We start from the raw sequence: 26,107 nt of genomic DNA on the forward strand, positions 1-26,107 counted from the left end.
CTAAATATGCCCAAAAACAGAGACTAAACAATGACTAAATCAAGATTAATTCAGACTGAAAAGAAAAATTATGAATATAACCAGTCTTTTCCAACTATTTTCCTTTTAAAAAACGGTAAACTTATGTCGGATGCAGAAACTCTGATATATTTCGTTTGTTCAGCCAATACTGTAACATTGATACGTTAGCAATAAAACGTGCAGCTATGTAATAAAACTATTCCGATCATTCACCTATTATCATAAACTTGCTGGACAGTCTTTACATATTCTGGTCTCGTCTGTTCCATCATTTCAGTTACTCTTGGCAAAAACCTACACGGCTTATGCTACTTTGAAATGGGATTATGAGTGCGCTCTCGTCACGTGCGCCGGAGTTAGGTGAATTAGCTTACAAATCACATGCTCGCTAATCCCTGTAAACAAACGGGACGGGACGGCCACTTTACAGTCTGTAATTTGGAGAAAACTGCATCGAATTACAAATTACAGGAAATTACGGAGGGGAAACGAGCCACGGTGGAGGGTTTTAACGGCGGGGAAGCGACAGATCGGTCACTAAGATTTGTATCGGAATCAATTTTTGAAGCTCGTTGCCGCACAATGGAAATATCCCAGAGTGAAATTCAGAGAGAAATACTTTGACACGTTGATCAAAGGCTCGACTCGACTGAATACGTTTGATGAAGCGGTTACAAAGCGGCGGCGGACGTGGGCCGTGTTGTGACCACCGCGTCGCACATTATTTGAATGTTCTGGAACAGTCGTTTGAATCGTTTGACATGAATTACACATGAAAATTATATTATTAATTATTATGAATTCATCATTAATTATTCTAGTGCAACAAAATTGACAGTGCAATATCATAACATTTAATTCAACTACCGTATTTTCCGCACTATAAGGCGCACTTAAAAGCCTTTAATTTTCTCAAAAAACAACGGTGCGCCTTATAATCCAGTGCCTTATATATGGATTAATTCTGGTTGTGCTTAGTGACCTCGAAGCGATTTTGTGTGGTACACGTTTTGCTTAATGCGCCTTATAGTCCGGTACCTTATAGTGCAGAAATTACGGTATGTCATTTTCTGGCTTTGCTTGAAACGTTCTACAGTTACAGAGTTAACCACATTCATTTCACTACCTAAGGAAAAACCCTGGCAAACATCTGCTTTCTCACTGAAAGTGAGGCTTCCTCTTGGCCTGGTGGTATCGGTAACCTCTGCTCGTCTCCATGGAAATAACTACGGGAAGTAATGCCCTACTGTGTCATATTCTGGGTAAAGCGACAAGCTGCCAGCAGACCCTCTCCGCCCGAAAAGTTACAAGTTCTCACGAGCCATTATTTGAAACTTCTGGATAATTGCATTTCATTTGTACTTTTATGTCACAAAAGGAGGACGTCTGTGCACCATACGTTTGGAAAGCTTTCAAAATAAATCTGGCATTTTGTTTTATATAAAGCGTGATTCACTCGGGAAGCAAAAGAAGGATTGGTCCAACGCAGAAGTACAATTTCCCCCAATATTCCTCCAAAAACTAGTCCAGATAATACTTTTTGTAACATGTACAGCTCACTGGCCAAGCTCAAAACTGTTGTGTGTCCATTTTAGTTTTTTAGTGCTTTGTTTGTTTATTTACCAATTTATTTTCCGCATTTCCTTTCGAGATCAATAACGTTCCCGTCTGTATCCGTCTTTTGCAGGTCCGATGCCACTCACCCCACAGGTTCCCCATGAGCGTGTCGATCTTGAAGCCGGTGAAATTGGCCGTGACCGGGCCCAGCGTCCCGTTGCCGCTGGGGTTCCGCGTGGCTTCGGCCGGCAGCTGGACCACGCGCGGCCCCACGGCGAAGAAGCTGGCGAAGATCGTGAGCAGGACGACCATGACCACCACGAAGATGAGGAAGGTGGCTTTGGCGTAGATGTGGGCGCCGACCAGGCAGACGAGCAGGCACAGCAGGGCGATGCCCGTCCCATAGAGCAGCGCCCACCAGTAGCCCGAGGGCAGGACGTGGTATTGGCTGGTGGGGATCCCGTCTGTGGGAGGAGCAACACAGCGGGACACTTAAAAGGGCGTGAGATAATTTTCTCATTTTGACTTGATTTGGTGGATTTATACCTGTTGTACATATAAATGATAGTTTTACACCAATCGAGCAGGTATTTGTGGAGAAAACGTTGAAATAAAACTGTAGAAAATGACAGGAAGTGGCATTACACTAGGTACACTCATGCCAGACATAAATTATGCATAAATTACAAAAAAGAAAATATTTTTGACATTCTTAACATTAATTCAACAAAATAAAGTCGCTCTCATGTATTTTAATTTGTCCAATTTTTAAAAAGGTGCTATTAGATGAGTTGTTTCTCAGAAACTGTGTTAATCTGAGATGTAATTTTGGATAATTTATGCCTGATTTTAAATATACAAAACTTAGTTAACTGCATGTTAATTACACATAAAACAAGCTTTTCAGGAAAAATAAATAAAATATTGCTTTGTCAGTCATAAAACCACTTCTTTCAGCTCGTGGCATGTTTTGGGGTCTGTGTAACGATCAGGTCAGTTGATTACTAAATTAGCAGACAATTATTTCAATAAATCACAATTAAACGTGATTAATGTTTGTTTGTTTGTTTGTTTGTTTTTTACATAAAATAACAAGAACAAACATATACAAAGAAAAGAGGAGGAGGAAAAGAGAGAAAAATAAAACTAAACACAGCTGGGCTGGACCAGTGAGAAAATAAGGTGGTGTCATCCAAAGAAAAGAGAGGTTAGGGTTAATACTATGTAAAAAGTAAATAATTTAACGGTGATTTATATTAATTAGTAACTTGTTTCAGCCCTCGATCAAAAGTATTAGCCTTATGTTTCAAATGTTCAAAGCTGTGTGATCAGGGTCAAGCAAGAAACGTGAGCAAATATGTAAACAGGTTCTGGCTCTGTCATAAGTAAATCATTACGTGTGTTTAAGTGTGTAAGTGTGTGCGTGTATGTTTGTGTGCGTGTAAGTGTATGCGTGTAAGTGTGTGTATGTTTGTGTGCGTGTTTGTATGTGTGCGTGTGTGTGTGTGTAAGTGTGTGCGTGTATGTTTGTGTGCGTGTAAGTGTATGCGTGTAAGTGTGTGTATGTTTGTGTGCGTGTTTGTATGTGTGCGTGTGTGTGTGTGTAAGTGTGTGCGTGTATGTTTGTGTAAGTGTATGCGTGTAAGTGTGTGTATGTTTGTGTGCGTGTTTGTATGTGTGCGTGTGTGTGTGTGTAAGTGTGTGCGTGTTTGTTTGTGTGCGTGTAAGTGTATGCGTGTAAGTGTGTGTATGTTTGTGTGCGTGTTTGTTTGTGTGTGTTTAAGTGTGTAAGTGTGTGCGTGTATGTTTGTGTGCGTGTAAGTGTATGCGTGTAAGTGTAAGTGTGTGTATGTTTGTGTGCGTATTTGTATGTGTGCGTGTGTGTGTGTGTAAGTGTGTGCGTGTATGTTTGTGTGCGTGTAAGTGTATGCGTGTAAGTGTGTGTATGTTTGTGTGCGTGTTTGTTTGTGTGTGTTTAAGTGTGTAAGTGTGTGCGTGTATGTTTGTGTGCGTGTAAGTGTATGCGTGTGCGTGTAAGTGTGTGTATGTTTGTGTGCGTGTTTGTATGTGTGCGTGTGCATGTAAGTGTGTGCGTGTATGTTTGTGTGCGTGTTTGTATGTGTGCGTGTGTGTGTGTGTAAGTGTGTGCGTGTGCATGTAAGTGTGTGCGTGTATGTTTGTGTGTGCGTGTGCATGTAAATGTAAGTGTGTGCGTGCGTGTATGTAAGTGTGTGTGTGTGTGTATGTTTGTGTGCGTGTAAGTGTATGCGTGTGCGTGTAAGTGTGTGTATGTTTGTGTGCGTGTTTGTTTGTGTGTGTTTAAGTGTGTAAGTGTGTGCGTGTATGTTTGTGTGCGTGTAAGTGTATGCGTGTGCGTGTAAGTGTGTGTATGTTTGTGTGCGTGTTTGTTTGTGTGCGTGTGAGTGTGTGTGTAAGTGTGTGCGTGTTTGTTTGTGTGCGTGTGCATGTAAGTGTAAGTGTGTGCGTGTATGTTTGTGTGTGCGTGTGCATGTAAATGTAAGTGTGTGCGTGCGTGTATGTTTGTGTGCGTGTGCATGTAAGTGTGTGTGTGCGTGTATGTTTGTGTGCATGTAAGTGTAAGTGTAAGTGTGCGTGTAAGTGTAAGTGGTTTACCTTCCGGAAGTCCAAATGTGGCAAGGACAGCCTCCACCAACCCCAACACGTAGAGGGCGCTGCCGCACACGTTGGCCAGGAAGAACATGAGGCCGATGCTGCCGCCGAACTCTGGACCCAACGCTCGGCTGATCATGTCTGACAAACGTGAAGGACTCAAACGCCAGCGTGACGTGCATAAACGGGCATTTGACAGATAATGATTGATCATTTCAGCTGCTTCAAATTAGGGACAATCAATCACGATATCAAAGTTTAGAGTTATGATTATTGTGAGAAAATACAATTCAATAATTATTCATGATTATTGAGACTGTGACCAAACAACTGTGAAACTTTCTTTCATTCCCATGGTCTAAAATGTTACTATTCTTCAAGTTTGAGACTGGCTTTATGAAATTGAACCTTCTAAAACAGAAAATAAAGTCAAATGTGACAAAAACAACCAGATAAAAGTTCTTTATATTTAGGTCTATTTTTTGGGTTGACAAAAAAAAATTTAAATACTTAATTTTGCTTCTAAAATTGTAACACATTTTTTTTTGGTTATTAATAATCACAATAATCCATTCTCCTGATAATTTTGACATCTCTAGTTCAAATACAGCCATAATCAATGTTATCAACTAATAATGGACTCCAAATTATGAGTCTGACTACAATTTACCGTTCATTCACCCAAAACTAAACCAGACTAAACCAGGACTAAACCGGGACTAAACCGGGGCTAAACCGGGGCTAAACAGGGGCCAAACCGGGGCTAAACAGGGGCCAAACAGGGGCAAAAACGGGACAAAAACGGGACAAAAACGGGACAAAAACAGGACAAAAACAGGACAAAACAAGGACAAAAAACAATGTTTCAAGTCAGGACCAAATGACAACAGATTTGAAGTTTGATGAGGATACAGTAGGCTCCTCCTGCGTCCAGGGCTCCGTTGGTGGAGATGGCGCAGACCGACAGCACCGTGAGCGAGATGATGATGTAAGCCACCAGGAACATGGCAAACGCTTGGTACAGTCCACATTGTCCCACCACAAACCCTGAGGCGAGGACAGAAAACAAAGAGACAGTGAGAAACCGCTCACAATTTGAAGAAGTGAAGCCGGAGACAAAAAAGTATCAGAGACTCTCCACATTTTCCTCATACCGCCACATGCTCTTCTTTAAAAAGGTGGCAATTGTTGCTGTTCCAGGAATGTTTCACAGCGAAGGATGTCACCATGTCAGATTTACGTTTAGTGTGTGGAAAAAACATCACGATTTGACGAGTATTCACGATTATGACCGAGACTGCGTGAAACCTCGTCATACACATGACTATTTATTTGAAATGCGTCTTTAAAATAACAGTGGGAAAAGGGGCAGAAAACATAAGATTGCTCCTATTTCTGCTCCTTTTCATGACTTCTTTGTTTAACTTGAAATAAATGAAATAAATAAAAATAAATAAAATAAATAAAATAAATAAAATAAATAAAATAAATAAAATAAATAAAAACAAATAATAAATAAAAATAAATAAAAAAATAAAACAAAGTTAAATAAAATAAATAACCCCAACCCAAATTTTGCTTCTAAAACAGTCAAGATTATTATTATTTTAGTCCTTATGATTATATTGCGACAAAAATAAAATATAGTAGTTGTGTCTGTTTTATTAAGATGTAATTTTTTGAAAAATAGGCATTAACTTCAAAAATTGGCTAAACGCTGTAAAAAGAGTTTTAAGGCCTTTATTACACAGCACTTATATGTTTATTGAGGAGTAGCATATTGTAGAGGACTCACCGTTTATATTCTATTTAATAAACAAACCATAGAACGACACGTTTTCTGCGCTTGTCCCAAAACTTCACAAACAATAATGTACTGTATAAATGCCATTGGATTTACAGTCACGCTAAATACCGGTAATACACCACAGACAGCTTTCTTCCTCATTTAAAGCTCCTCTTTCAGTATTTTTCTTTGGATTAGGTCAGATCCAGTGGTCACATGATGCCGCGGGCACAACAGGGCAATTTGGTTTAATGTTTAGCTCGAAAAGCAAGTTACTGTATCATACTTTCAGTGGTTATCTAATCACATGGAAGTGATAAAAAGTAATAGTTAAATGTATTATAAGCATTAGTATTAACATTACTTCTCTCACTGAAAATATGTATTAAAAGTTGTTGTACCCAGCTCACAGTCGGCATTAAAGACAGATTTCACGGTTTTCGAGTAGCGTGCACGATTTGAACGGCAATTACTGCGGCTAACCACTGGAAACGCCAAAACATCTTGTCCTATTATGCGTGAAACCTCCCGATAAAAGACAAAAAGAGTTCTGAAACGCCAGCGATTCATTTCAATTTGTCCATGTTTCCGTCCTTTCTCAAATCGAGTCGAATTGTGCCGCGCAAAATGAATCTCTGTTTGAAACGTTGGCATTTTCTGTCCCTTCAAACGTGTTCAACCCTTACGTGATAGTCGTTTTTTGTTGTTTTTTTCTGTAATTTTTGTTGTTGTTTTTTCAACTACAGTAAGGTTTCTGTAGATTCTCATCCTTTGCACAGTTTTAGTAGTAGCAGCAGCTGTAGTAGTGGTAGTAGTAGTAGTAGTAGTTCGACACACACAGCCACTACTATGAGCGTTCATGCAAGTGTATCCCGCCCGAGCGTGTCCACCGTGCAGCAGCTGACATCTCACGAGACTGGAGTGGCAGGGGAGGGGTGGGCTCCTGAACCAACTCCCCACGACAATGAAAAACCAGAGTAAAAGACGTAATAACGAGCAGGAAACGGAGTCGTAACCGGTCGAACGGCCTCGTCAGCGCGCCGCTTACTTGCGTTCCTACGGACGTTTGCAAGTCAGACAACGAATCATGACGTAAAACGACTTATTTCAGCATTTTAAAAGCCTCAAACTCAGCCACAACCAGGAAGTGTGAGAAGCCGAGTTTCTGAATGAAAGCGATAACGGCGCGACGGGGTTTGGTTTCATTTCAAAAGGGACAAAAGAGTCGGCGCGAATGAGTTAAACGACGGCGACGCCTCAACGGGGCAGTGATTGGATCAACTCGGGTGGACACAGGTGCAATCGTGATTAGATTTACAGTGCGAATAAGAGATAAGAGTTTAGGATTTAGGTGCTACAGTGACGTGTTGTAGAAGAAATGGTAGGAACAGTTATATAGACCTCGGTAACTGAAGCTTTCTCTGTGTTTTTCTTTTATTTTCATTATTTTTCAGTTTTTATATGTTGTTTTTTTGCTTTTATTGTTTGACATGCAAGATTACATGTATTTAAAATGTATGCATTAACCATTATTTAACCCAGTAAAACAAATCGGCATTTGCATCACATCAGCTTTGTTTTGTAACTATGCATGATTGCAAATAAATGTCAAATAAAGAATTAATAAAATCAAAACCCTTTTCCGAGGGAGACCTGGGCTACACTAAAATCATAAAAACATTGACATATTGATTTATTTTTCCTTTTGTTGTTTAAAGTAGCACAAATGGCAAAATACCCATCACATACGTTGTAGATATACGGATTTGTATATGTATATTTGACTATGTTACGTTTTAGATGGTAATTATTACAAGTCTGTATTATTCATATACAGGAAATGCATAATTAAAGCCATTATATCTGTGTTTTAATAAGATAAGACATAGGTGCCCAATACACTATATACTACTAGTGTTTCCTGTTACACTTATGTTCAATATTGTTTTATATGGTGCTCAAATGAATAAAATCGTGATCAATAAGTGATTTTTGTTTTGTTTTTGTAGGTTTGTGGACTCATTCATTTGATATTCTACTAAAACTCATTCAACAACAGCTCCACAAACACACTCACCCAGCCTGAGGAAGACCACCACGCTGAACATGGACAGCAGGGTGGGGATGACCACGCCGAAGAAGGTGGACAGCTTCTTGGGCTGCCCCGGCTGAGTGTCCCGGTCCCGGGGGCTCTTGCGGCGCAGCTCCGTCGTCTGTGGCGCCCGTCGCTCGGACTCATTGACGCTGGCGGACAGGCGGTAGTGGAGGAGAGGCGTCCGCTCCGTCATCGCGCCACCTGGGACCCAAAAGAGCTCCGAGACTCGCCTAAAGAACCCGCGGGGCGAGCCGGGGTTCCATGCACCGCTGGGGCCGGAGGGAAATGTGCAGCTTAAACGGACAAGCTACGCAGACAAACGCGGACCGTGGAAGGCGTTGGCATCTTCTGCGTGTCCGCCGAGGTTAACCGTCAATTTGTAATAGATTTCTCGGTTCATTCCTTACATTTGTGCAGTGCCCCGGCGCGTGGACCACTTTGGAGAGGGCTCGGGTGTTGTTTATACCCTTATTGATTATCATGTGATGTCACTGTCAAGCTGTGAAGCCATGGCGGACAAATCCGGTGAAGATTTTCAAAATAAAACGCGCAGCGGTTACGAATGACCGTGATAGGTTTTTAGTGTTAGAACGGGCCGTTTCCGCTTTCATCATAGATTGATTGTGTCTGTAGCTTGACTAAAAGTATTCGGCAGAGATTTTTTCAGCCTGTTGCATTTGGTCATGTGATCTGCGGGGCTCGACCAATCAGAGCGAGACGGAAGTTGCGGGGAAAATAAGGAGTTTGTAGGTTATAATTTAATTGATTTGCGTGACTAGATTCTTTATTTATTCACGTCGAGCTCATGACAGAAATTTCACATTTAGTTTACTGTCATTTTGTGCCACTTAGTTACATTATATTGTTGGAAAAAAAAACAAAAAAAACAGAACTTAGCATGTGTCGCCCACATACAAACGCATATAAAAATAAATGCACACACATGTTCATATGTCATATTAAAACTACATTTGTTCATGAATGTCCACAATGTGTCCATGTTTCACAAGCAATACAAAGAATAAACCATATTCTAGAAATGGAGTGGGAAAAATAATGTACAAATGTGGGTGTAGTAGTAGTACAATCATTGAGTACTCAAAAAAGAGTATTGTTATTTTGAATTAATATTACCCAATTGATTGTACGAATTGATATCATCCAAGTAAGAGTACGAAATAGAAGTCCAAAAGTAAAAAAGTATTTGGAAAACTACTGAGTGACAGTTTTGGCATAAAATCTCATCAAGATCTGAATAATTATAATTTACAAAACATTAATTGACGCCAAAAAGAACATGTTTATCCAAAGAATTCACAAATTACAAAAACAATGACTATCTGAAGGTACAAAGCATCTACTATCCGAAGCACAAAGAAACACATCAAACTTTTGTCACTGTTGACTCACTCACAGCGGGAACCAAAACATGTTCTCAAGTAAGAGTTCTGTTACTTTACTTCCCTTTAGGCGTAAAAGTACAGATGTGCGTTTTATTTGGCCTTAAAAAACGCTTCTGTGATGTTTGAGTGATTGAGGAAAGGCAAAACGACTGTCCTTCTATTGGTGATTTATCAAGTGGGGTCTGTTAAAAGCCAATGGACCTTACACTCCTTTGTTTATTATGATATTTCTTAGTCAAATGGATTATCGATACAAGAATAGACCACAAGTGATCAATAAAAATCCTTACAAGAACCACTTTACACGCCCGATGTACAGATGGCCCCCTGAAAAGAAGGTTTATAGCTTAATACAATGTTAATAAAATGGTTTAGTATTGCACTCTTCAGACAATAACTCAAGTATTTCACAAACCCAAATTCTGATTCAAATGGAGAAGCGATCACAGCAGCAGAAGGACACGTGGCTGTGACATTCGGGTTAAATCTGAAGGTCGTTAAGGCCGAATCGACCTCCGTTGACTTCATCATGTCACCGTGATCAAACGCCATTCACTCTGCGTAACGTTATCTGCATACTCCGTTAAACGTTTATCATCTGATCGTCCGCAGATAATGAACGACGGCGAGTGAATGGCGCAACACGTGACGGCATCAAATAATCCGATCTAATTACTCTCCGGTTGTCGCTCCGCACTGTTGATTTTACAAACATTTTATCTAACTAGACTTTTAAAAATGAAAACACGTGCACAAGAGCGGTTTGTTCTGGAAGTTCTTTTAGTAAAACAGAATTGGGTCGAACTGGTCGGTTGGAATCTGCAAAATATTCCTCAACTTTGTGAACTTTGCAAACTTGTCTTTTGTACAAATGTATTAAATCTCTATGTATTGGTCGCATTGTATATATACTTTACTGTGTTTGTGATGTAAAAACACACCCAAAGCAAGCGGCCCACATTTTTTGACTCTTCTTTTTTGTGGTTAAAGGAATAATTTGAGAACTCAAGCGGAAGTGCACTCGCCCCCGTGCAGAAGCACCCAAAATCCTGTACACTGAGGGAACTATATTATGATAGATTCATGCGCTTGCTGCTCTCCTGGGGACGAGCCAGAACGAGGCTGCAGGTGGGCGCTAGCTGCATCCTATGATTGACATGTGAATGAACTACTCGGATTTGGCGCCAAAAAATCCTCCTTTATTCCTTTAAAGCTTCTTCTACTTTTTCTTCTTTTTTTAATTTTTCTTCTTCTGCTTCTTCTTCTTCTTCTTCTTCTTCTTCTTCTTCTTCTTCTTCTTCTTCTTCTTCACCACCTTCTTTTTCACCACCTTCTTCTTCTTCACCACCTTCTTCCTCTCCACCTTCTTCTTCTTCACCACCTTCTTCTTCTTCACCACCTTCTTCTTCTTCTTCTTCTTCTTCACCACCACCTTCTTCTTCTTCACCACCTTCTTCTTCTTCACCACCTTCTTCTTCTTCTTCTTCTTCTTCTTCTTCACCACCTTCTTCTTCACCACCTTCTTCTTCCTCTCCACCTTCTTCTTCTTCACCACCTTCTTCTTCTTCCTCTCCAGCTTCTTCTTCTTCTTCTTCACCTTCTTCTTCTTCTTCTCCACCTTCTTGACATTTCTCTGCTGTATTACGTCCAGCACACGCCGCTGATCCCGTGCGATGGTTGCACCGCGGCTTTTGATTGGTCCTCGTTCAAAAGCTCCAGCTCGATGGCACACGTGGTGAACGCGATCCGAACGTCTCGCCACAAAAAGTCGAACACGGTGAAGTGCTAAACTGACTCGGCCCATTCACACAGCCATTTAAACGTCTCGCTCCACAAACTCCTACGAATGTCAAAACAAATCCGCGTCAAACAGGGACACGCCCTGATCGCCCTCGTCTACTGAACCGTTCAGTCAAACTCACAACATCTGGCATTCATGAGTCGCTCCATGTCCGTAACCAAACTAACGTCCAACACACTTTCTAGTTGTAGCTTGGACACTCAATTATCACAACTCCACTTCGCCCTGGAGAGACGCAGAGACGACCAGAAAGGACTGTTTAGCGAGCTTTATTACGTGAGTTATTTGGCGCTCAGACCCCGGCGGAAGACGTTGCGATCATGGGCACTCCATGATCTATTTGTATTAGATGTCTCCCCCCGGAGCCTGGAGACTGGTGGTGGTGGATGTGAAGAGAAGGTAGAGGATGAGGGGGATGCAGAGGAGGAGCTGGGGAGGTGGTGGGTCGCAGTACGGTTTGAGCGGTCGAGCCATCTGCCTGAGGCTTAAATGCGACCGCCTGGCGCTGATTGGGAGCGGGGAGGAGTCACTTGAGAGGGTTGATTGGGGATGAGGAGCAGGTACGGGGGCCATGATGCAGACGTCCACTGTCCTTCCACTGTCCTTCTGTCCTTACACCCTCCTTCTGTCCTTACACCCTCCTTCTGTCCTTACACCCTCCTTCTGTCCTTACACCCTCCTTCTGTCCTTCCAACCTCCTTCTGTCCTTCCGCCCTCCTTCTGTCCTTCCACCCTCCTTCTGTCCTTCCACCCTCCTTCTGTCCTTCTAACCTCCTTCTGTCCTTCCAACCTCCTTCTGTCCTTACACCCTCCATCTGTCCTTACACCCTCCTTCTGTCCTTACACCCTCCTTCTGTCCTTACACCCTCCATCTGTCCTTACACCCTCCTTCTGTCCTTACACCCTCCTTCTGTCCTTACACCCTCCTTCTTGGCCGGGAAAAACTGCATAACCTCTTTGGGATAAGCGCAGAAACCTGGAAGAGTCCGTGATGAAGTGAGGGATCTGACTCCCACAGACGGACAGGCGGGCGCCCGCTTGAGTGCGATGATGGCGCTGGGGAGAGGGGTCCTTCCATGGTGGCCGACGCCCTGACTGGGTGCGTTGGTTGAGTTAGGTCTTCCAGGCTGAATTTACGCAGGCTTCATTTCTGGAAATAGACACCGACCGAACTTTTCCAACCATTTCATCAATGTACGATGTCCGTCAACTGGAAGATCTTCACCAGACCCACAAGATTGTTCCCCATTAGCGTCACTCTTTTTCATTATTAAACTATATAAAATTAATTCCATTCTACCACTTTTGGCTCAGAATTACATCTAACGACTGTGCGTCTTCTCTGTTTCACGTCTTTTATCTGGTTGCCTAACTACGGGCTGAACAGGGATGGCACTTTATCCTACGCATTTATAAAAGTCTCCTAAACCCTCCAAACACAAAGCAAAACCAACAAACTATTAAAAACTCAAATATATATGTACATAAAAACCATAAATTGAATTAAAACTCATAAACCATTAAACCACCTGTCCTGCTTCCCCTGTACATGTCCCTGCCTTGGTCCAGTCCAGAACCTTAAGAGAGGAGCTTGTTTCATGGGGGACCTGTTTGCTGCATTGACACAAGAACAGTAACATTCAATAGTTTAAACACATTTCACTAAAACCCTTGTAAACACCAACACACAACTCAAATACATCCTGACACATTTCAAAGCATTTGAAACAAATGTTTTAAGGCTTCAAAACAGTTGAAAACACTTCTCCAGAGTGACATCTAGTGGTATATTTTAGTACTACTACATCCAGAGTGCTTCAAACCACATTCTTTGTGCTATGGTTGCCAACAAAATAACTTCACATTTAAGTTGTGTGTATTATTGATGCAAATGTGTTTCTGGAATAATATGAACATAAATAATTTGATAAAAGCGAGGAATAGTTTTTAACATTTAAGGTTATATTTCATCTCTTGTTTGTAAGGAGCACTACTAACCCCAGCACCAATGTGTCTATGTGATTCTGAAACTCTAGAGGATGTGACTGTCATAAAAATTATCTCTTATCTCGCTATTCACAAACAATCAACATGAGTCCGACGAGCAAACACCGTTTTTAAACTTTGTGGAGCAGGTTGAGTCAAAGGTTTGAGACAGACTCTGTTCTGTGGCTCGTTTAAAGCCCTCCGTGAACTCACGTTCCTGAGCAGTGTAATACGATACACCCATGATGAGTGTAATCATGTTCGATGCACATGTGCTCCTGCTCTACCATCACGTCTGTTTCAATACGACCATCACCAGTTGCACCATAAATATTGCAATAATCGATCACTTGGACTGTGTCTTCCTCTTCCCTCCAGCGAGACCAGCAGCTTCCACTTCTACTGTGCCCTGGAGTTCAAAATAGTAAAAGGAAAGAATAATACTAATGTTATGTGCAATGTACTTTTTAAAATGTGCTAAATATTTTTAAAAGTGCTCAAATGAAGGTGCTTAAGGGCGGTTCATCTGGTGACAGAGTCTGTTTGTTACAGTGTCATGAAATGTAGATGTTTGTGATGTAAAATATTATGATTCTCAACTGGTTTTCCTGTATAAAGGTTAATAAACATCTGTTCATCATTGGCTCATGTAAAGCAGATAAATGCCGTGGTTAAATCTAGTTTTTCAGGCTTTCATCGAGACTCAAACGGGTTTTATCTGACCTGGAGCGGGTGATTTGTTCAACATTGTGCAGCACTTTTAACTGGCATTTATTTATTTCAAGTTGTTATCTTTTATCTCTTTTACTTGTGCTTGTTCTGTACTCTGTGCAGCACTTTGGAGACTTTGTGTTGGGAAAATGTGCCATATAAATAAAGTTGGATTGGATAAATCAAGTGACAATGATTCAAAGCAAATGCCCGTTTCCAAATGTCTAACCTCCTCACAAATACATTCAATATAGACAGTAAAATTGTAAACAATTTTGAAATATAAGAGTCTGTTTAAAACTCATCAAAGACTGAAATCTGAAATGCTAAACTAATACAAGTATTCCAAGCATTTCCGAACATAATATATAATTCATTGGTTGCAAAGAAAATCATGTTTAAGATAAGATAAGATAATCCTTTATTGTCCACACATGGGGAAATTTCATTGTTGCAACGCAGGTAGATACAGAGGTAGATACAGAGGAAAAGAACAGATCACTTATAGGAAGTTTGAAAAACACTCTCAATAGAAGATCTCTTATAAACACAAACTCCCATAGACAAAACCTCCCATTACCCAACAAGGGATGGAGGGGGAAATAATAAAGATAGAATAAATAAATAAATACCATTGCATGTGATCACGACAGTAATTGCACATGAATTGCACATGAATTGCATAGTAATTGCACATGGTTAGGTCAGTATTGCGAGTGTTCAGGACTAACAGTGTTTGTTATAAAGTCTGACAGCAGCAGGAAGGAAAGACCTGCGAAACCTTTCCTTCACACAGCGAGGGTGGAGCAGTCTCTCACTAAAGCTGCTCTCCAGAGTGGACAGAGTGTCCTGCAGGGGACAGAGTGTCCTGCCGGGGGTGGCACTCATGGTCCAGCACAGATGTGAATCTAGCCAGGACCCTTCTGTCCCCCACCTCCTGCACCGAGTCCAGAGCACAGCCTAGGACGGAGCTGGACTTCTTGATGACTTTGTCCAGCCTCTCCCTCTCTGTGATGCTGCTGCTCCAGCAGGCCACACCATACAGGAGCTGATGCCACCACAGAGTCATAGAAGGTCTTCAGGAGTGGCCCTGTCACTCCAAAAGACCTGAGTCTCCTCAGGAGGTAGAGCCGACTCTGGCTCTTCCTGTACAGTGCGTCTGTGTTATGAGTCCAGTCCAGTTTGTGGTTCAGATGAACACCCAGGTACTTGTATGAGTCCACTCTCTCAATGTCCCGTCCCTGGATGTTCACTGGTGAGGGGGCAGTGGGGTGGCGTCTGCGGAAGTCCACCACCATCTCCTTGGTCTTCCCCGCGTCGATGAGGAGGTGGTTCCGCTGACACCAGTCCACAAAGTCCTGCTCCAGTCCTCTGTACTCCCCGTCATCCTCGTCCCTGATGAGTCCGATGATGGCAGAGTGGTCAGAGAACTTCTGCAGGACACAGCTGTCCGTGTCATGTCTGAAGTCTGCAGTGTAGAGGGTGAAGAGAAAGGGCGCGAGGACAGTGCCCTGGGGCGCCCCCACACTGCAGGTCCGAGTGTCAGACACACAGTCCCGGGCTCTTACAAACTGGGGTCGGTCTGTGAGGTAGTCCAGGATCCACTCTGCAGGTCGCACTCCACACCAGCCGTCTCCTGCTTGTCCCTCAGGAGCTGATGGCGCTGGAGAGATCGAAGAACAGGATCCTCACAGAGCTGCCAGGCTTTTCCAGGTGAGAGAGAGATGACGACGTCCTCTACTCCGATGCCAGACCGATATGCAAATTAACTGCAGTCCATGCGATTTTCCTGTTGCAACTTTTTTAATAATGTTTTTGATTTGATTTAGATAAATAAAGCCCTGTGTTAGCAGTCTAAAACACATGATATTTAATCATATATCTATGTCTATATTGTTATATCATAATACTGTAAAATAAGCAGTAGTTTTATACTTGAGTGCTTCTCGCAGCTCTGTGTGTTATGAAATATTACTTATGTGTATCCAAGAAGCCATTTTGAGAGGCTGATTTCATTGTTACAGGCAGAGGGCGCAATTGTCTGTCCTACGTTCTCACAAGTCAGGAAAACAATGTTTTTACGTGCAATGAAGAAGAGAACATGTGTACTTTCATGTATATTTTCATGTGTATTTTCATGTGTACTTCCATGTGTACTTCCATGTGTACTTTCATGTGCACTTTCATGTGTACGTTCATGTGTACTTTCATGTGTACTTTCATGTGTACTTTCATGTGCACTTTCATGTGTACGTTCATGTGTACTTTCATGTGTACTTTCATGTGTACTTTCATGTGTACTTCCATGTGTACTCTCCTGTGTACTTTCATGTGTACTTTCATGTGTACTCTCCTGTGTACTTTCATGTGTACTTTCATGTGTACTCTCCTGTGTACTTTCATGTGTACTTTCATGTGTACTTTCATGTGTACCTTTATGCTCCAGCAGCCCGTTGCTCAACACTGCCTCCGTTTTTTACAACTCGGCCTTTGAAATCCGTGTGTGTTTGATTTGCTCAGGTCCTGATAGAGGCGCTGAGCAGGGTTCCTGTCCCAGAACAACCTTTGGAAAGCCGGGTGAAGATGTCCCGACAGCTCTGGAACGGTTAGAAAGCCGGGTGAAGATGTCCCGACAGCTCTGGAGCGGTTAGAAAGCCGGGTGAAGATGTCCCGACAGCTCTGGGACGGTTGGAAAGCCGGGTGAAGATGTCCCGACAGCTCTGGGACGGTTGGAAAGCCGGGTGAAGATGTCCCGACAGCTCTGGGACGGTTGGAAAGCCGGGTGAAGATGTCCCGACAGTCCCGACAGCTCTGGGACGGTTGGAAAGCCGGGTGAAGATGTCCCGACAGTCCCGACAGCTCTGGGACGGTTGGAAAGCCGGGTGAAGATGTCCCGACAGCTCAGGGACGGTTGGAAAGCCGAGTGAAGATGTCCCGACAGCTCTGGGACGGTTGGAAAGCCGAGTGAAGATGTCCCGACAGCTCTGGAACGGTTGGAAAGCCGGGTGAAGATGTCCCAACAGCTCTGGGACGGTTGGAAAGCCGAGTGAAGATGTCCCGACAGCTCTGGAACGGTTGGAAAGCGGAGTGAAGATGTCCCGACAGCTCTGGAACGGATGGAAAGCCGGGTGAAGATGTCCCGACAGCTCTGGCACGGTTGGAAAGCCGGGTGAAGATGTCCCGACAGCTCTTGGACGGTTTTTCCAGGTTTATGTCCGGCGGATGCAGTAGTTTTGAACTCCAAACCGACAGTCACTCACTCGCATGTACGCGTAACCGTTTTCCAGTACCGCAGCCCCCCTGAGTTCTCTGAGTAAACTGTGGACTGTTTGCCATCCCAGGATAAGGAAAGACATATTTGAGAAGAACGCAAAGAAATACTAGCGTTATTTCAAAATGGCAACGCGTTCTCCTTCTATCGATTGAAACTTTTCTGTTAGTTCCTTTTGTGTTTGTTTTGGTGCCGATTCAAGAAGAAAAACGGGCTTCCAGCGGTTGACAAACGGTGTTGTGACGATCCTTTTAACATGGATGTGCCTTCATGAATGTTCTTACACATGTATCAAATATTTATTGCCGTATTAAACAGGAACGAAAAGCAAAATCAATAGGAATCGACACAAAAACACGTACAAACAAAAATCACTCCTTTCGCACACTGCACTCGTCATCATTCATTCTTTACACGTTTTGTTCACATTATAGGAGTCTCTGCTCCCTTCCGCGTTTACAAAAAGAATCGGTTGCGTCTCACTAGTCCATTATCCCGGGCAGGTCACATGGTAACCGGCCCTGCGGGAAGTCCGACACGATCTCCATACTGGGAAAAAACAAAAGGGTCATCCCGTGGAGTATCATTGGTTCTTTCCACATTTCGTACACATTGTAGGAGTCTCTGCTTCCTTCCGCGTTCACAAAAGGAACCGGGCGCATCTCACAAGTCCAGTACACATCACCCCGGGCTGGTCACATGGTAACCAGCCCTGCAGAAAGTCCAACACAATCTCGATACCGGAAAAAAAACAAAGCGCCTTCCCGTAAATAGTAGTTTGTTCTTTCCACATTTCGTACACATTGTAGGAGTCTCTTCTTCCTTACGTGTTTACAAAAGGAATCAGACGTGTCTCACTAGTTCAATACACATAATCCCTGGCAGGTCACATGGTAACCAGCACTGTGTGAAGTCTGACACAATCTCCTTACTGAAAAAAACAAACAAAGGGCCGTCCCACAAAGTATAATTTGTTCTTTCCACAGGAACCGGGCGCATCTCACAAGTCCAGTACACATCATTCCGGGTAGGTCACATGGTAACCGGCCCTGCGTGACGTCCGACACGATCTCTATACCGGGGGAAAAACAAAGGGCCGTCCCATAAAGTATCATTGTTCTTTCCACATTTTGTACTCTTTGTAGGAGTCTCCGTTTCCTTCCGCGTTTACAATAGGAATCGGGCGCATCTCACAAGTCCAGTACACATCATCCCGGGCATGTCACATGGTAAACAGCCCTGTGAGAAGTCTGACACGATCTCCATACCAGAAAAAAACAACCGTCCCATTAAGAACAAGTCAAAGTAACTGCGGCGGCGCTCTCCTTTTTAGAGCGATCGCAGTTACTCGTCGCTGATGAAGTCGGCTGTGTGTTTGCTGCAGATGCCCTCCCCGTAAGAGCTCACAAACAGCTCCAGTTTTCCCTGTAGAAGTTTCTGGTAGCGCCGGAGGGCTTCTGTGAGTCCTGGACACGTCTGCGGGGGAGATGAGGCCTCGACTGTGGCGTTCTGTGAGTAGATTAAAGTAAAAACACACAAAGTTTAGCGTAAGTGACATGTCGGTATAGAGCAGCAGTACACGGTGCAGTAATGATACTACTTACTGTATATTTGTGCTGCCCTAGAGTTGTAAGTAAGGAGTGGAGACTGTGTTTGACATTATACCAACAACTGTGTTTTTTAGGGATGTTTTGTCGCGATTGATGAGAAAAGAAGCATCAAAATATTACGATTACCGTATTTTCCGGACTATAAGTCGCACCAGCCAAAAAATGCATAATAGAGAAGAAAAAAAACACATATAAGTTGTGTGAAAATAACAAATAATATCACATATAAGTCTTTCTGGAGTAAAAGTGTAAGTATAAAAGTATAAATATAAGTATAAGTCGCACCCCGGCCAAAACTATGAAAAAATACGGTATTCACAATTACAGTTTATTATTTATTTTTTCATTATTGATTAGCGAAATATTGATAATTTTCTAAATGTTGTTTTGAACATGTGCAACATTTGAATGTTGAGTATATAGTGTATTTAATAATAAGAACGATAAATAATCAAATTTATATCAAATAACTTCTTTCATTCTATATATATTTTATACATTAACGGAATAATATTGACATTCCTAATTTGATTCCTCAAAGATAAATGAATATATGAAAGATATTGTTCTGTTGCTTCTTTGCTGGTTTTGAGCAATACCTGCATCTGACGCTGCAGAATGGCTTTATTATTCCCGATGTGGAGGGCGATATCCTTTAGCAGCGGCTGGCAGCTTAAAGCCGTTATATTTGTCTCTTCCAGTCCATCCTGGAACACCTGCAGGTCACTCATCGTCTCTGAAAACTTCTCTAATATCTGAAAAACACCAACAAACAAGTTTTGTGAAATAATATTATTGCTTGACACATTTGTACACATAATGGTTTGATCTGAGAAAGTAAACATTCACATACATTTGACCATGCAGGGTTTTGATGCAAAAGATAATCCCTTTAAACAGCATGGAATGAACTTTATTTTGAAGTGATTTGAGAGTTAGTACATTAGTCTTAGGGAGTAAGACATTACTGACTGTAAGATGGTCCCATCGCTGAGGGTTGATGCCCACAAACGGGCACTGGACCGGTGTGTCCTGGACAGCTCCTGCTCTCTGACAATCGATCTGTCCCAAAAGACAACACATAGTTTGGAGCAGGAACAACAGAATGGAAGCAACATGAAAGGAAGATAAAAAATACTTTATGTTTGCAAATAACGATCAACCACACATGTGCAGTGCCCTAACCACTGCACCACCGGCGAAGCGCAGGAAAAGAAGGTTGGGACTCATTTTGTACTTAAATATGAAGCGTGCAGGCTCCTCACCATCCTGTCAATCATGGCCCCAGCGCTCGCCCTCCAGTTCCCTCTGATCTCAGGCTTGCACCAGAAGTCCAGGGGCCCGGCCTCTGCTTCAGGTACAGGACTGGACAGCGCTCCGATCAGCAGCAGCAGAAGACCTACAGTCACAAGCAGGTTTCAACAGCAAAACGTTCACCGTGGAGACGCTACATGCTGGAATGTTCCACAGTATGGCAGGTGTATCTTTATCTTTAAGTCAATCAAGTCTATTTTATTTGTAGAGGACATTTCACGCACACAGACAACTCAAGTTCGAGTTTTTCATTTAGTCCACGGGGCCCATAAGGAGTCAGCAGGTCCGCCAGATACTTTACGTTTTTGCTTTCTGTCAAAAGCCTAACCCGTGTTCATTTTGCTCTTTAGATTGTTCAAACGTATGGGCCAAAATTAAGAGAAATCCACACAAAAAATCGGATTCAATTAAAATGACGATTTATTCAATTACAGGTGTTTAACACACGCTGGCTTTCATCACTTGCTCGTCTTTGATTGACATATTCCCTTTTGTCATCGACACCCTCGTTATTGGTTTACTGTATTGTTTATTCGTTATTTTCACACTGACAACCACAAGAGGGCGCTCTAGGCTCTAAGCGACGCAGAAGAAGATTCGGCACTTCCTCTCGAGTTGGCGGAGTTGTTTAGAAGTGACACCGAGGAAGAAGAATTCAATGGATTTAGTGATTTGATGAAATGTCTGTTCTTGGTCTTGGATTTTATCAAACAAATCTCCTCCCAAATAAATGCGACTTATACTCCAGTGCGACTTAAATATGTTGTTTTCTTCTCTGTTATGCATATTTGGCTGGTGCGTCTTATACAACAGTAATACAGAACCGATCTTCCCCTCTAAAGTGTGATTAGAAGCCCGCGTGCACTAATCAAATGTGTAAATACATTCATAAAGTCGGGGGCGCGGTAGAACAGTCCACTTACCGCTATATGCCATAACCTGCCGCTGGTCGCATGGCGTCTCTCAGCTGTGCAATCCTCCTGCCACATGACCGCGAATCCGGGTCCAGCGCTCTGCATGACATGTCCCAGTGGTTTGCCTAACACGCTCGGCCTTTTAAACACACTGGGCCTTTTAAACACACTGGGCCTTTTAAACACACTGGGCCTTTTAAACACACTGGGCCTTTTAAACACACTGCGCCTTTTAAACACACTGGGCCTTTTAAACACGCTTAGGCTTTTAAACACGCTCGGCCTTTTACAAAACTACTGTCGTTTTTTCTACCTGGAACGGCTCCGTGTGTGGCAGAAGACGGGCGACAGGAGCGGACCTGTCGAGCCAAACGGTGCAACGCGGGACAGGATTTCAGAGGAAGTGGGCGTGATGTATTTGGGGTCAAAGTTCATGTTTGACTGTCGATCCTAAACTCAAACAGGGGGCAGACCAGACACGAGGCAGTCCGGGCGGATTCGTGTACGAGAACGCGCTACAGGCTCAGTGTCCTTCAATACCTCATCTATCTTGTGTGTTTATGGCCAGATTTCTTCAGACCAGACTTTTGGGCAAAATATCTAACAGTGAATTGAGAGAAGACTTAAATATCACCTGCTAAACCACCATATTGACAAAAAATGTATATCTCAGTGTGTTTTGGAGTGTCCTGATAACAATAGTCTGACGATATTATGTATTTAAACACATTAGTTGAGGTTTAATTATCAGAAAAATGCAGAAATATCATGATATTTTATTTTTCGGTCATTGCTTTTCACTATAAATGATATACTCACTATTAAAATGTAGTTTATCTTCAAAATAACACTCATACATACAGTACCGTATTTTCCGGACTATGAGTCGCACCTTTTTTTCATAGTTTTGGCCGGGGTGCGACTTATTCTTATATTTATACTTATATACTTATACTCCGGAGCGACTTATATGTGATATTATTTGTTATTTTCACACTTGCAACCGCATTTCATACTCCAGTGCAACTTAAATATGTTTTTTTCTTCTCAATTATGCATTTTTTGGCTTATACTCCGGTGCGACTTATAGTCCGGAAAATACGGTATATAATATGTTCTCTGCACAGGAAAAAACACATGATATCATAACATTTTGATTTAATTATTAGAATCATTCACATTTCAAACTGTTCCATTCAATTATCAATCAAATGTACATCGTTATTTTGGCCCAGTCCTTGCTTTTGTCCATTGTCATCCATTTCGTTGGGATCGTTTTCTGTTATCCATCTATTATATCCATTGCAGGAGTTCAAGTCAAGTGTTAATGTTGAAGATCATCTCTGTCCAATATTTATTATGAACAATCGCAAAACACATGAAAAGGATGTATTTACCTAGTCGTTTTTAGTTTATAGTCTCTAAAATAATGTTCTTTCTTTGGACGACTGTGGCAGGAAGTCATGGAGACAAATATTAACGAGTTTTGTGTCGAGTTCGGATGCTTTGGCTAATTATTAGTGGAGTTCTCCTTGTTTTATTTCACTGGTCACTTGAAATCCTCCTCAGAGAAAGAATGCGAGAGTGAATGGTTGTTCTGACTGTGTCTTTGTCCGCCCTGTGACGAGCTGGTGGTCATTGCTGTCCACTGGGTTCTAGTTGCTCGGATACACTGTTCCCGTCACAACTGATTGCTTATGGGAAATGGGCGAACAAGATGAACGACGTATATATTAGAATACTATGTTATATTTGTTGTAGTAGCAATCCACGGGTTAAAGAATAATGAGAATTGGGACAGCTGCCGTGGCGATTAACAACATGAACACTGAATATGATGTATTTTGAATGGGAAAAAAGTCTTCAAAATGTGACATAAAACGGATGTGGTGGTGGTAAGTAGTAAGTAATAACGTGGAAGAGTCAAGTATTCAAAGAGTCTTACCGGACTGGAAAGCAAAAGGGAAGAAACAGGAAGGTGAGCAACGGAAGAGGCGGATAAAACTGTTGAATCAAACTCTCGTGAAGAATAAATTAGAGAAGTTTTGAGTCTTTATTGATGAGCCACACAAGACGACAGAACACAATAAGACCCGGACAGTTTCTGCAGGAGAAGCCGCTGCTCCGACAGTTATACAGCATTATATCCCCCCTTGGTTCATGAATATTGGTTCCCGACACGCGTAAGATGACCTTCGACTCCTTCCATATGGGCACATGTACTGGTAGGTCATCCCAATGGTAGCTTCATTGTTATTCTGGTTTTCCCCTTGTTAAGTTCCACCTCTGTAACTGACCTCACCACCCCGGCTGCAGCCCCACGATGTGAACTCAATGACCCTGTTCCTCTGCTACAGTTTGTATTGTGAGCGTGAGTTCAGCCGCCATGTTCATGTCATGAGGAACTCCACACTTTCTTTCTCCATCACTCTTTCTTTCTCCATCACTCTTTCTTTCTCCATCACACTTTCTTTCTCCATCACTCTTTCTTTCTCCATCACTCTTTCTTTCTCCATCACACTTTCTTTCTCCATCACTCTTTCTTTCTCCATCACTCTTTCTTTCTCCATCACACTTTCTTTCTCCATCACACTTTCTTTCTCCATCACACTGCCTATTCTGCATCTTTTTTCTCTCCTTGCATTATAAATTGCTAATCATTAATTAGTACCGCAAGAAATGTTATCTGAGCTGAATAACAGATAATGATAAAATGACGCTTCTGCTGACGTCGTCCATGACGGACATGATTTTCCTCTCAAGCTCTCGCTCTCCTGTATTAAAGCATTTTGACTTTGTCGTATCAAAACGGCAAAATGTGTCGCTAACAAACAAAAAGAGCAGATCACTAAACCATCGTCAGGTGTGGCTTTTAAGCTCTCCTGACCACGCCCTGCTACGCTGCTGTGCTCCTGGCCTGGGTCGCTCCTCTTCGGCCTAAAAGCTGGTCCCTGGCCCAGGTAAGACGGGCGGGATTTTCTGGCAAACAATTTACTGGAGATTGAAAATGTTATCCCAGAATAGCTAATTTTTTTAAGGTTTATAATTCCACTTCCTGTTTGTAATTGATGACGTCACGCTAGGAAATTACCCAGCAGACACTGGGAAGAGACTCATCACAATTTTAGTATTTTTTTATTTATTTTTGTGACAAATGAACATGAACGAGAATGAACTGGAGATAATACTGACCCTTTAAGTTGCATTAGAGGCATAAGAATGATGTTATCCTAAATTACCACTCTCCGTCCCTCGCCCCCAAAAACTCACACAGTTTTGTTATAGGTCTATGTCAATCAAAAAACATCTCTATCTTAATTTGACAAAAGAGAAACTCATCTACAGAGAGCCACGCCCACCCACCAGTCCCACTTTATTATCTGCACTGTTGATTCATTTCCCCCATTTGCCCACTCAAATGAATCCTGACTTACGCCTTCTTTTTTGTCATTTCATCTCAATATTGCCCCCTGACTCCCCCCTTTAGGCTCTGCCAGCGCCACGCCCATGGCCACGCCCATGGCCACGCCTCACACTCACTATCGGCTTAGTTTCCTTCGCCATTACATGCTCATCAAAATGGAAACAAATGCGTGAACTCAAGCCCCCCTCCCGCACACTTCACAGGCCGCGCGTCCTTCCTGGTCGAGCCGTCTCCATGGAAACGCCAAACCTTGAGTGGCCCTCTAGCACCGGGCTCCTCTCTCCGTGCGTCTCGCGTGTCTTTTATCTGTCCTCTGGCCACTGGAGCCGCAGCAGCAGGGCGAAAACAAAGGGATGTCGTATGAATTCTACAGATTTTTTAGTATTTGAGGAACTTTTTTGACGCACAGATTCGACAACAGTGGATTTATTCGTTGGCCTGTGGCGGCTGTGTACTGGTCATTTGATGGAGACATGAAGGATGGGAAAATATGTTGTGCAGAGGAGGAAAGGGATCTATAGTTTTTATTTATTGTTTTTAATCTATGTGGACTTTGCATGCGTTTTCCTGTTTAATGGTGAATCGTTAATCAGTGTTAATTGTGGATTTATCAGTGTGTAGCAGAGAATTGTGTCCTTAAAATCAACAGCAAAACAAAGATATTTATTTGTATTATTCTGGAACAATACTACCTTAAAGTACAAGGCCGTGTGTTTGATAATGAATTGATTAGTGGTCTATTTTATGCTTGTTGTTCAGTATTTATCGGGGAATAAGTTGTGTTTATGTAGTTTATAATTGAGCTGGATGTTGGGTCACAATTCTACGGTTTAATCTTTTGTTTAGCTGTAAGATTGCAGATTTGTTGACCTGATTTACTCTCTTGGTATTAACTGGCATCCACAGGAAACAAAAACTGCTTGAAACAAAATTCAACAAAAGTCAGACCCCAATAAACAGTTTGTGGGGCCTGTCTCTAACAAATAATTCAAATTTGTGGCTCATAAGTTTGGATATTTCTTTCAAAAACAGTGAGTGTCCCATATAAGATAACTTTATTTGTCCCACATTGGGGAAATTTCATTGTTGCAACACAGATTAGGTACAGAAACAGAAAGAATGCATTTTATTATTTTTACCTCTTATAATAAAATCCCTCTTATAGAAGTATTAAGGCCCACTCTCTCCATCTGAAGCAACAATAATAATAATAGAATGCACGTATTATTATTTCCAATCAATCAACGTGTTTTTCATTCAAATATTTCAATACAAAGTGCTATTTTGTATGACTTTATAGCAACAGTGGCAAATTGCTGCCTTCAAATCTGTTGTATGCCTAGTTTAATCTGCTCCTGAGAGTTGCGATGTCCACAATCCACCAACAAACGTCTCATCATCTTGGACACTTTGAAACGGAGGATGAGGACGGTCTTTTGCGCGGCTTCTCCAGTTGCCCCTCTTGTCGCGGGCCGTTCGGTTTGGCTCTGATCCTGCCGTGCTCCCATCCCATGTGCGGCCCTTGTGTGGCGGCGGCGGCGGCGGGAGCGGGTGGTGCCGGGTCCCGGGTCGGTCCTCCCGTA

At 42.3% G+C, this 26,107-nt stretch overlaps 1 protein-coding gene across 1 annotated transcript in view; it reads right to left on the reverse strand.

Moving 5' to 3' along the window:
• The window catches only part of LOC140368701 (solute carrier family 12 member 9), an 89,858-nt gene extending 81,560 nt beyond the window's left edge, over positions 1-8,298 (reverse strand). The window contains exons 1-4 of the mRNA XM_072455738.1: positions 8,073-8,298; positions 5,122-5,256; positions 4,213-4,350; positions 1,725-2,042 (exon numbers count right to left, since the gene is read on the reverse strand). Coding sequence (XP_072311839.1) covers positions 1,725-2,042; positions 4,213-4,350; positions 5,122-5,256; positions 8,073-8,283 — 802 coding nt within the window. The 5' untranslated portion in view covers positions 8,284-8,298. The remainder of the gene's footprint in view (positions 1-1,724; positions 2,043-4,212; positions 4,351-5,121; positions 5,257-8,072) is intronic.
• Positions 8,299-26,107: the final 17,809 nt, after the last annotated feature.

The sequence above is a fragment of the Eucyclogobius newberryi genome, unplaced genomic scaffold, assembly GCF_026437365.1.
Source record: "Eucyclogobius newberryi isolate DKJ021-1_F unplaced genomic scaffold, fEucNew1.0.hap1 SCAF_10, whole genome shotgun sequence".
NCBI classification, from domain to species: Eukaryota; Metazoa; Chordata; class Actinopteri; order Gobiiformes; family Gobiidae; genus Eucyclogobius; species Eucyclogobius newberryi.